General features: G+C 37.8%; 1 protein-coding gene across 1 annotated transcript in view; it reads right to left on the bottom strand.

Annotated features, from left to right (window-relative positions):
• Positions 1-12014, bottom strand: part of HMCN1 (hemicentin 1) — a 546207-nt gene that overhangs the window by 316979 nt on the left and 217214 nt on the right. Inside the window, exons 7-10 of the mRNA XM_005690978.3 lie at positions 11359-11479; positions 10033-10296; positions 7886-8030; positions 3463-3584 (exon numbers count right to left, since the gene is read on the bottom strand). Coding sequence (XP_005691035.2) covers positions 3463-3584; positions 7886-8030; positions 10033-10296; positions 11359-11479 — 652 coding nt within the window. The remainder of the gene's footprint in view (positions 1-3462; positions 3585-7885; positions 8031-10032; positions 10297-11358; positions 11480-12014) is intronic.

Below are 12014 nucleotides of genomic sequence, written 5' to 3'. Positions count from 1 at the left end.
AGAATGATAGCAGTTTACAGAAGAGTCTAAGATAACAAATTACTGGAAATAGCCTGGTCCCAAGAGGATGAGGGGTAGTCATTCCTAAGTGAAAGAATGTCTGAGGCTAAGATTAGGGACCAGAGATGGAATCTCAAAACTGAGAAAGAATGATAAGTATAGGCCTTGTGACATTAAGTAAGGCTCACTGGACTGAAAGTCAGGAGGCCAGGAATCTACTTCTCACCACCAACCTATGTCATCAGAAATGGGGCACCTGCCTGTTCTGGGTTTCACTTTCTTTAGCTACAAAGTGATGAGGTGGTACAATATTATTTCCATGTCTTACCCTGTTCTAAAAGAGTATTCTATAATTACAATTTAAGATTGCCTGACAAGTATTCTGTAATCAATTTTCAGTTCAGTCGCTTAGTCATGTCTGACTCTTTGTGACCCCATGAATCGCAGCACGCCAGGCCTCCCTGTCCATCACCAACTCCCAGAGTTCACTCAAACTCACGTCTATCGAGTCAGTGATGCCATCCAGCCATCTCATCCACTGTCGTCCCCTTCTCCTCCTGCCCCCAATCCCTCCCAGCATCAGAGTCTTTTCCAATGAGTCAACTCTTCGCATGAGGTGGCCAAAGTACTGGAGTTTCAGCTTCAGCATCAGTCCTTCCAAAGAAATCCCAGGGTTGATCTCCTTCAGAATGGACTGGTTGGATCTCCTTGCAGTCCAAGGGACTCTCAAGAGTCTTCTCCAACACCACAGTTCAAAAGCATCAATTCTTTGGCACTCAGCCTTCTTCACAGTCCAACTCTCACATCCATACATGACCACTGGAAAAACCATAGCCTTGACTAGACAGACCTTAGTTGGCAAAGTAATGTCTCTGCTTTTGAATATACTATCTAGGTTGGTCATGACTTTTCTTCCAAGGAGTAAGCGTCTTTTAATTTCATGGCTGCAGTCACCATCTGCAGTGATTTTGGAGCCCCCAAAAATAAAGTCTGACGCTGTTTCCACTGTTTCCCCATCTATTTCCCATGAAGTGATGGGACCAGATGCCATGATCTTTATTTTCTGAATGTTGAGGTTTAAGCCAACTTTTTCACTCTCCTCTTTCACTTTCATCAAGAGGCTTTTTAGTTCCTCTTCACTTTCTGCCATAAGGGTGGTATCATCTGCATATCTGAGGTTATTGATGTTTCTCCTGGCAATCTTGATTCCAGCTTGTGCTTCTTCCAGCTTAGCAATTTTACTTAACGCCAAAATTTCGGTAGTGTGTGTGTGTGTGTGTGTGTGTGTGTGTGTGTGTGTGTGTGTGTGTGTGTGTGTGTGTGTGTGTGTGTGTGTGTGTGTGTGTGTGTGTGTGTGTGTGTGTGTGTGTGTGTGTGTGTGTGTGTGTGTTGTGGGAGGGGCATTATGCTAATAAACCAATTCAGTAGAGAAAACTAATATGACTGTACTAGTACTAAAGTACCAAGTGCCATGTGTAAAGGGTTTTTGCTGCTTCTGCAGTTCTGTTCATTCGTTTCTATATGTTTACGTGCAATAAAAGAGAAGTATAATTCTTTTTACACCCATTTTCCATTTAAAATGATCAATATCAATATTTCCAATGAACCAAAAATCCTAAAAATTGTTGGCTAGAAGAAAATGCTCAAAATATTCAAGTAACATATTGGTAGAACTTAAGTTTTCCTTGAAACATTTCTCAGGTGCTATGTGACTTTATAAAATAATGTCCACAGTGATACCAGTAAAACATCACCATCCCATCATGCTGTGCTTCCCAGCACTCCTGTCTAAATATAACATCTAATTATCCTATGAATAAACAGCTGATTCTCTTGTGCTAGTCAGTAGCGACAGTAGGATGGCTGAGCCAGGGCCTGGGTGGAAGTTTAAGGCTGGTAGGTTAAAAGAAAAAAAAAGTTCAGAAAGAAATGTCCACTCTTTCAAGTCCAAAGGGGTACTTCCTTGCTACTTCTATTTTTACAGTCATTGCCATATCACACTTCTGCCTCCTCTTTGATGATTAAGCAAAGGGGACACAATTCCTGAAAATTGGCTTTGGCATAGTACAACTTCCCAGTGATACCACAGCTTCGCTGGCACAGATTTAACACTACAAGGGCATGGGTAGAGTGTATATTCAGCAGTTACTGATACCATAGGGCCACATTCTTAGAAGTCAGTTCACAAGTCCTTTCTGGCACTTCCCAGTTATTTCTGCGAGACGCCTGAGTCCACTCACTGAAATCTCTTTTCTCTGTTGCCCTTCTCTTAATTAATATTGCTGGGAAAAAACTCAAGTGCTCAAGTGTTTGTTTTCCCAGAAGCTAAGGAATGTTGACATGATTCCAGTGCTTTTCGTAATTACTGGAGATGAAAAAATGAATAGTTTATGATGTATGTCAACTTGCTAAATTGTTTCAGAAGACACACTTTATTTTCCTAAGAATAAGAGAATACAAATAATTTACTGCAAGAAGAACAGGCTTGCATGCCTCAGTTTAAAAGTTCAGCTTGAACTTATTGATAATAAACGTACACTCTGGGCTTCGAAACAGTCCTACAGTTATAAAGCTTCTTTTGTCTTACGTTTTTCCAAGAAAATGCACCTCTGACATTTCAGATGCACAAACTGACAGTTCAGACATTGTTATAAAAAAGCTCCACAGGCACGTTTAGGTTGGAATAGGGTTACTATTAAACATACATTAACCCTAGGCTATGAGGCAGGCAGAAAATGACTGAGTCAAAACAAAATTTCTAATAAATTCTAGATATATGTTGAGTAGGTAGCTTAATCTTGATCACTGATAATATATGGTAGTTGTTCTGATTTCTAAAGAATTCTGGAGATAGAAGGAAAAAATGATAATATAATGAGAGCCTTGTCTATTTATAGGAAACTTACTATTTAAATGTGAATTAATTAGCATGACTCCTGTCCCTCTCAATACAAATACTGTAATCACTGAGGTCCTGTGTTTTTGAATGTGACACTTAGTGTCTTCAACTCAGATGTCCAAATCCATCCACAAAAGCACTTTGCATATTATAAACATGGGAAGAGAAAGGGAAAGTTGAACCTCGCTATTCTAACGATGGATCTCTCCCTTGTTTTCTCCAAGGAGAATGCCATATGAGGATTTCAAAATATTAAACCCCTACAATAATAACAACAACAATAATTTTAAAAACATGTCTATTAGTTGTTTCTATGTGCCTGATTCTATCCTGTGCTTAACATATACTCTCTCACTTAATCCTCATAATTTCTACATGAAAAAAGAGACTATTACTGCTATTTTCAGCATTTTAGAGTGGGAAAACCAAGGCACTGAGTCCTTAGGTAACTGGTCCAAGGCAGGTCACACAAGTTAATACAGAGCGAAGCCTGGTTAACAAACATCCCATTTCCATACCTGCATTGATACTGAGGCAACTGCCAAGGAATTAGTGATAATTACCCGACACGTCGAAGAACGTCTGTGCTCGCCCAGTCCCTGCACTACTGACAGCGATGCACTCGTAGGGGCCTTCGTCAGACAGAGCGACCTCTTCAATATCCCATGTCACGCGGGCAGATTCTCTGCGGCAAGAACATAGAGCCGTGCTTAGTTACTACAGACACAAGACCAGGCTGAGCAGTGATTCCACTACTTGTTTTAGTCATTCAAATGAACAAAGAGAACAGTTCAAAGAAAGTAAATTGATTAAACTGCAGATTTCTCTGTAGCTTAAAACTATACACCTCTTATATTTTAAATAGAAAGTGAAGCTTCTCTAATCTGAGCAAAAAAACAAAGACAGTAACTTTGGTTTTGTTTTTTTCTATTGATCTTTCTAGGTTCTAACAAGAGAAATCACTTCCAAATGTGAGAATAACTTTAAAGAGGCTGTGGATAGAAGAATGAACCTTTTTTACTGAGAAAATATCATGGAGATATCTTTAATTTTTCTCAAAAGTCATTACAAAAAACTGCCGATAATTTCACCACTTTTGATTTTCACTTTTTTCACATCCATATGTCTACTTTCTTTTGACTATTATTTTTTGATCAGGCCTCTCCTTTTGCTGTTTAGAAATACAGTCTGTACCTGTCAAGTTATGGAGACTATAAATTTCTTTAGGAAAATATTCTCTGACTAGGTCAAAATAACTAAAAAAATAAGATTTTCAAAAATTGGCAGAAAAACACTCCTTAAATCTTCTCTCCTTCTCCTCTCTTTTCAAGTTTTTGGTCATTTTCAGTGGGATTTAGCCAAAGCAACTGAACCAGGTAATTAACAAATTAACAAATTTCTACCTTTCTATGAAGGTAGAAAACAGAATTTTTTAGTTCTCAAAAAGATAAATTCTCTTTAACTTTTTTATGTATAAGCTCCACATAAGACTATATACCATATCTGGTTCAATACATGTATACAATGAGTAAAAAACAAAATGATCACTTTTATAATCCAAGTTGTCATTTAAGTAAAACAAATCTTTTCCCTATATTATATATTCACTCGTTTAATAAAAATATATACTCTGCTCTCTAGCAGGGCTTCCCTGGAGCTCAGATGGCAAAGGATCTGCCTGCAACGTGGGAGACCCAGGTTCAATCCCTGGGTTGGGAAGATCTCCTGGAGAAGGACCTGGCAACCCATTCCAGTATTCTTGCCTGGAGAATCCCATGGACGAGAAGCCTGGTGAGCTACAGTAAAGTGGGTTTTGTAACATGGGGTTACGAAGAGTCAGAGACGACCGAAGCAACTTAGCACATTTCAGTTTGTTACTCATCTTCTGGCAGTGTCTTAGTAACAGCCATTTAATTCTTATTTAAAAGATTCTGATAACCTATAAAATAAGCATTATATTGGTCTAAAATATGATTGTCATACTTTCATATTTTTTCTTATTTATAACATTTTTTAAACATTAAAGATGTGGATAAAATGACCCAGTGCAGAGTCAAGATACCTTTCATTGAAGCTGAAAATGTACAAGATATACTCCTCACAGTAATAACTCCAGAGCCCTCCCAATTCAAATGAATGGGACTCACTATAAAGAATTCATTGAGCTCTTAACGTACATTTACCACTAACCTATATTTAAAAGAAAGTCAAAACACAGGTTCCTGCCATCAGGAAAGTGAGAAAGTAAGCAAGGTGACCATTCCATATATTTTAGTAACTGGGAATATGTCCCTCAGTTAATACTGTTTCCTTTCACATGTGTCTCTGCATTAGGTGTCAGTGGTCCTTACTGCCCCACTGAGAAGAAAATGGAGTATGACTTACTCTTTGCTGCACTGATCACCTAAGATGCATCTTGAATGCTTTAGAGCAGTATGCTAAGCCCAAGTTTACAAATGCCATTATCTAGAAGGTACTGGTAAGTCCCAGGAAGGTAGAAGTTTGAATTATACACATTTTTTTGTCCCTTCTGCAGTGCTTACTTCAGAGCTAAGTATATGTTAGGATTCATCAAAAACTTAAGACACATGGAAATTTTAGAATAGAAAGCAGCAATTCTTCTAGTCTTAGGGTCCTTTCTTTAAAAACAAGAAAGTAAGGTGGGAGGGGGGGTTCAGAATGGGGAACACGTGTACACCCGTGGCGGATTCACGTTGATGTATGGCAAACCAATACAATATTGTAAAGTAATTAGCCTCCAATTAAAATAAATAAATTTAAATTAAAAAAATTTAAAAAAACACAAGAAAGTAGGGAGAAGGACAAGTAATTTATTCAAAGGCATGTAACCAGTGTATGGGCTGCTTAAGAGAATATTCTTTAGTATTATATTTATTCCTATCTCATTTATGAAATCATTACATGAAAACAATTCTCCTTTTCATGTAGCCTTATCACTAGGCATTATCCTCTGTCCATGGAATTCTCCAGGCAAGAATACTAGAGTGGGGGGCCATTCCCTTCTCCAGGGGATCTTCCCAACCCAGGGATCGAACCCAGGTCTCCTGCATTGCAGGCAGATTCTTTACCATAAAAGCCACCAGGAAAGTTCACTAAGACTGTATGGCCACAATAAAAAGTTTTGAAGGAATGGCCTTTGGAACAGGGGAAGGAACACGTCAGTTTGAAATGAGTCTTGTTGCTAATGGAAATGAATCCTCTCCCACGTCCCCTAGAAATCATCGTGACTCACATAACAAAAGAGCCAGTCATGCATCTGGAGTTGTTAGGAAATCCAGGGCAGAGAAGCGCGAGTGAACAGGGATTAGAGTATCAGATCCATCATCACCCATGCCCAATTTTGTCTCTAGACTCTTACATCTAAAGAACTTAACAAATGTCAGCAAGGCATGTCACATCTCTGGGCCACAGAGTTGGAAAAATGCAAGAAAGAATCCTTGTGGTTTACCTCAGAGGAATTGGGTGAATTAATAAATTAATGTTTATAAAGAATCTCAACTATCTTTCAGAAATGTTACTATTTAAATCCAAAGCAGAATTGTTTGATTTCATCAGTTAGGTATGTGACTTTGTCATCTGATGTCTTAGTCCACTAATGTTGCTGGTTATTAACTATGCAGCTAAGGAAATCATCAAGACGTATGTTAAGAAAGTAGCAGGAAATAAGAAGTCCAATCTTTACCTAATGGAAAATTCAAGTTATGATAAACATGCTTGCCACAGCTTTTGCTTTAAATGACCCCATGAGGAGATTGTATAAGCTAAGATTTGTCAAATCTTAACATATTACAGAAGCTATTTATGTGAATATTGAGTTACCAGTGTGAAAGTTTTATAAAATAATACTTAGAGTTTTTCTCCTTGAATGTAGTTTGTTTTATAGTAAATTAACAACAACAAAAGAGTTTTCCAGAAATCATCCTCTAGTTTTCAAGGTCTACTTAATGTTTATCATTAGATGACTTAAATTTGTCCAGAAAATTCACTGGTCTTCTCAAGGAAAGTTGGTGTCCTCTAGCCCACTCCCATTGATTTTTGGCGGCAGTGTGTGTGTGTGCTAAGTCGATTTAGCAGTGTCTGACTCTTTGTGACCCTCCAGGCTACTCTGTCTATGGGATTCTCCAGGCAAGAATGCTGGAATGGGTTGCCATGTGCCCTTCTCCGGGGGATCTTACCCACCCAAAGATGGAACGCCAGTTTCATGTCTCCTGACAGCATCCCAGCAGACATTTCACCCTTTCCTCCTGGCTCCCTGGGCTCCAGCTACTCTGGCTCCCTGCCTGTCTTTCTTCCCCACATGCCTGGCGGACTCTGGCTTTAGTGTACTTGCACTGATTGTTGCTGGTATGTGAACACTCCTCCCTGGATATCTGCAGGACCATCTCGTTCACCACGTTCAGGTCCTTACTCAAATGTCTCTACTATGAATTTTTAAATTGCAACTTGGCCAAAATCATATGCCCTTCACCAACCAGTAATTATGTGCCTGAAATAACCTGCTCTACTTTTTATTGTAACATATCAGATTCACTTATCATAACACTTTAAACCAGATTCAGAGACATATTTACCCTCAAGTCACTGAAGTTTAAACTTCAGGGTCTTTTCATTTGCAAGGTCTCTTGCAAGGTTCAGTACCTAACTTTGTATTCATAATTTTGTATTTTTGTCTTATCAAGGGACCTTCAAACTATAAAATTCAGATCCTATAAAATCTGCAATCAACTCTTAAATGTATTCAGCATTTATTATATTACTATAAACACTTATCATCTATTTCTGTCTTCCTTCTTTACAATATAAGCTCCACAAAGGTACAGAATCGTGTCTGTTTCGCTCAGTGTTATACCCCAAGACTATGAAGCAAATAAGAATCTATAATGAATATGCAGACTAACGTAAATATCTATCTGTATTTCTGATGTTTCATGCTATAAAATATTACTAACAGAAGCATTTACACACTTTAAATACTGGTCGACTCCAAGCGTAACTCCATTTCTGACAAAACTCAAGGTAAAAGGCAAAAGACTGTCAATAGCGCAGGGAATCTGGCCCGGCTGCAGGTAGTAGCCCGGGGTTTTCTCAGGCATTGTAACTTTCGGAGCATCTGGGGAAGAAAGAAGACGGGCAAGAAGGTCACAGTGATATTTGGTACTTCCTGTTAATCCACCCAAAACTTTATGCTTAAACTATTCCAGTAAATTCTCTGCATTTCAGTTAATCTAAACCACTAAAAATCACTTTAATGATCCTTCTTTGTTCCAAGTTTATTAATTTCTGGATTATCTCCAGAAAGTACTCATTGACTTTATGACTCCACTGATTTTAAGGCCTAATATTTTTTTTTTTTTACCAGCAAGACAGAAAACAAAATTACCAAATAAGTTACAAAGCATCATCAATTGTAGAAGAGAGTTTAATTCTGAAAATGTAAAGGTATGTAAGAACCCACACAGCTTAGAATTGAATTCATAGTATAACTATTTCCAGAAAAAGAATGAAAAAATTGATTTCTTAAGAATCCAATAGTTTTTTTAAGCATTCAGTTCAGGGGCTAAAGCAACTAACTCTGTATATGGTCTCTGAGGAAATACTGAGATTGGTTCTACTATGATCTTTTCTCAACATTAAACAATGGAGTTGTTCCTGAATATAAATATAAACCTTCTATATTAATGATAAATTGTTACTGCTCCAACCAGTAGGGCAACATTAGAATCAATCTTTCTATATCTGTTCAATATATATGGTTGGATGGCATCACCAACTTGATGGACAAGAGTTTGAGCAAGCTCCGGGACTTGGTGATGGACAGGGAAGCCTGGCGTGCTGCAGTCCATGGGGTCACGAAGAACTGGACACAACTGAGTGACTGAACTGACTGATATCTGTGTCAGTCCATGGTTCAAGCTACACACAGGTTTAAAGTTTTGGTCAAATTCAGTCATCAGCATTTGGAAATAATAGCAAATATATAAGTAACTAGCCTACTAACTAACTAACCAACCAACTAACCAAATAAAGGCAAACTCATCATGTTATTTACAATGAACTATTGATTATTATATAGAAGGTTTCTGATAATCATATATAAACTTTAGCCAAATTAGACAGCTTAATCAAACATTAAACACAAGTCCCAGGCTTTTTATGGGGAGTAAGAGCATCACTTCATGGCAAATAGATGGGGAAACAGTGGAAACAGTGAGAAAGTTTATTTTCTTGGGCTCCAAAATCACTGCAGATGGTGACTGCAGTCATGAAATCAAAAGACGCTTGGTCCCTGGAAGAAAAGCTATGACAAACCTAGACAGCAAATTAAAAAGCAGAGACATTACTTTGCCAACAAAGGTCCGTCTAGTCAAAGCTATGGCTTTTCCAGTAGTCATGTATGGATGTGGGAGTTGGACTATAAAGAAAGCTGAGTGCCGAAGAACTGATGCTTTGAACTGTGGTGTCAGAGAAGACTCCTCAGAGTCCCCTGGACTGCAAGGAGTTCAAACCGGTCAATCCTAAAGGAAATCAGTCCTGAATATTCACTGGAAAGACTGATGCTGAAGCTGAAGCTCCAATACTTTGGCCACCTGATGCAAAGAACTGACTCATTTGAAAAGACCCTGATGCTGGGAAAGATTGAAGGCGGGAGAGAAGGGGATGACAGAGGATGAGGTGGTTGGATGGCATCACCAACTCGATGGATATGAGTCTGAGTAAACTCCGGGAGTTGGTGATGGACAGGGAAGCCTGGCGTGCTGCAGTTCATGGGGTCTCAAAGAGTTGGACACGATTGATCGACTGAACTGAACTGAAGAACATCAGAATTTCCCATTTCAAGTTCTTACACTGATTGAAGTAAGATTCTAAGATCTACAGATTTTGAATCTACTAAGATTCTCAGATCTACAAATCCGTGAGATTTAACATGAAATTTTGAATTTTTTTTTATGGTTAAGAAAAGTTGTTACCTATGTGTAAATGATTTTCCACACAGTGACTCAGTAATAATGTGAGGATATTATTTTTTACTTTAGAGTCCATTTTTTACTTATAAGACCACATAAACCCCTTAAACTATCAATACTCCAGTGATGAATAAAGTGACATCTTACCTGGGACAATACTAGAGAAGGAAACACTTGACACTCTCTGGAAGAGAAAATCATCCTTATCATAGCCTGTTACTTTGAGAAAGAAAGCTTCATTTGGTGGTATAAAATCAGAAATATTCCATATGCCATAAGGTTTTCTATCAGGATAATATTTAACAGGAATAATCTTAAGAGAACTGCCTGAGATACTCAGAAGTTCAAGACGATCTACTCTAGCTGGGATGGAAATTCCAGAAGTATTCAGCAGCACATAGGTAGGTATTCCTACAAGAGAAAGAATTTATCATTTATAAGTAATATGCACCCTAGGTTATCTATCAAGTAAGTTTCATATTATAACAGCAGGTAACCAGGATCATATATATGAGGACTACAGGCTGTGCCAAAAACTGTGTCTCAGTTGTGGAATCTTTTCTACACAAATAAAAAAAGTTTATGACCAGAGAAATACAGGAAACCATAGATAATGACTTTTAAGTTATCTAATCATGTTTATATGTAGAAAATTAGAATTATGAATATTGTATATTTGTATTATATGAATATTTTTAAAGATTCATTATTTTGTATCCTCCCAGTAACTGAAGCAATAAAAATAAAAGAACAATCAGAAAAAAAGAAATTCAAAGTCACAGTAGGACTAAGCCTTCTTTTCAGCTACAGAACAATAAATCTTCTTGCATGAATACAAATAAGATGAAAAAGCACCTTTCAAATCAATAATAATTTCATCTTGGAACATATAATGCTATGTGATATCTTCAGCATTTTAACTATACACCACACACTCTATATTTTCACCTTGACAACAGGCAAGTAAGATGCTAGTAAGAAAAAGGCCCAAGATCTAGGTCAGCAGTTTTCAAAGTTTAGTAAGTATAGGAATCAATGAGGTGCTTGTTAAAGTGTACATTCCTGGGACCTGGAGAAGGAAATGGCAACCCACTCCAGTATTCTTGCCTGGGAAATCTTATGGATAGAGAAGACTGACAGGCTACCATTCATGGAGTTGCAAAAGAGTTGGATGTGCCTTAGTGACTAAACAACAAAACTGGGACCTACTGTCTAAATTTTCATTCAGGACATCTGAGGCAGGCCCCAGGAACCGTAACTTTTGATAAGCTCCCCAAGTGAGTTCAGTATCACTGGTCTTTGGACCATACTTCAAGAAACAATGACTATGACAGGAGTGTAATCGTATTTCAAATAAAGATGCCATGTTTCCCAGTTTTACTGAAGAACTACAAAATCACAAAACCACATTCTGAGAAGTACTTTGCACTTCAATATCTACTGTGCCAATTGAGCTAATACACAAATACAAACCTTGCACCGGTCTGCTGACTGTTTTTTTGAAGTCCAGGGTGGGCTTTCGGGAAAAACCAGCTCGAAAGTCAATAGTACTGAGGCCAGTAATGCGAACAGAGTGCCGTCCAGTGCTAGATGTCTGAAAAATGTTTAATGACAAATTCCATCAGCAGTTAATCCAGGGTGCTGGTCACACTAAACACTGAAAAGCCAAAGAAACTGCACAGCATTCTGTTAGACGTGATGTCCGCTCATTGTGGCCTTTATCTGGGTGTTTTGAACTTAACCGTGATTCCATAACTTCAATGCAAGTTTTGTAATACATATCCAGGGGGCCTGAAGCCTATACAATTGAGTATTATATTGCACGCTCAGTGGTAAAAGATAGAGGGGCAATAGTCATAGTGAATGGATTGATTCACAAGGTGGATGTTCAAGAATCAAGACACTAAATAGAATGGAGGAAATATTTGCAAATCACATATCTAATAAACAATCATTATCCAGAATTATCCAGAATATATAAAGAGCTTTTACAACTCAACAATTTAAAAAGCAATAACAGCAGCAATTAAAATGAGGCAAAGTATTTGAATAAACATTTTTCCAAAGAAGATATAAAATGGCCAATAAGCACATGAAAAGATGGCTTGATATCATTATCCATTAAGGAA

The sequence above is a fragment of the Capra hircus genome, chromosome 16 (genome assembly GCF_001704415.2).
Source record: "Capra hircus breed San Clemente chromosome 16, ASM170441v1, whole genome shotgun sequence".
Taxonomy (NCBI): Eukaryota; Metazoa; Chordata; class Mammalia; order Artiodactyla; family Bovidae; genus Capra; species Capra hircus.
Note: the sequence above shows the minus strand (reverse complement) of the source record. Positions and strands in the feature narration are given on the sequence as shown.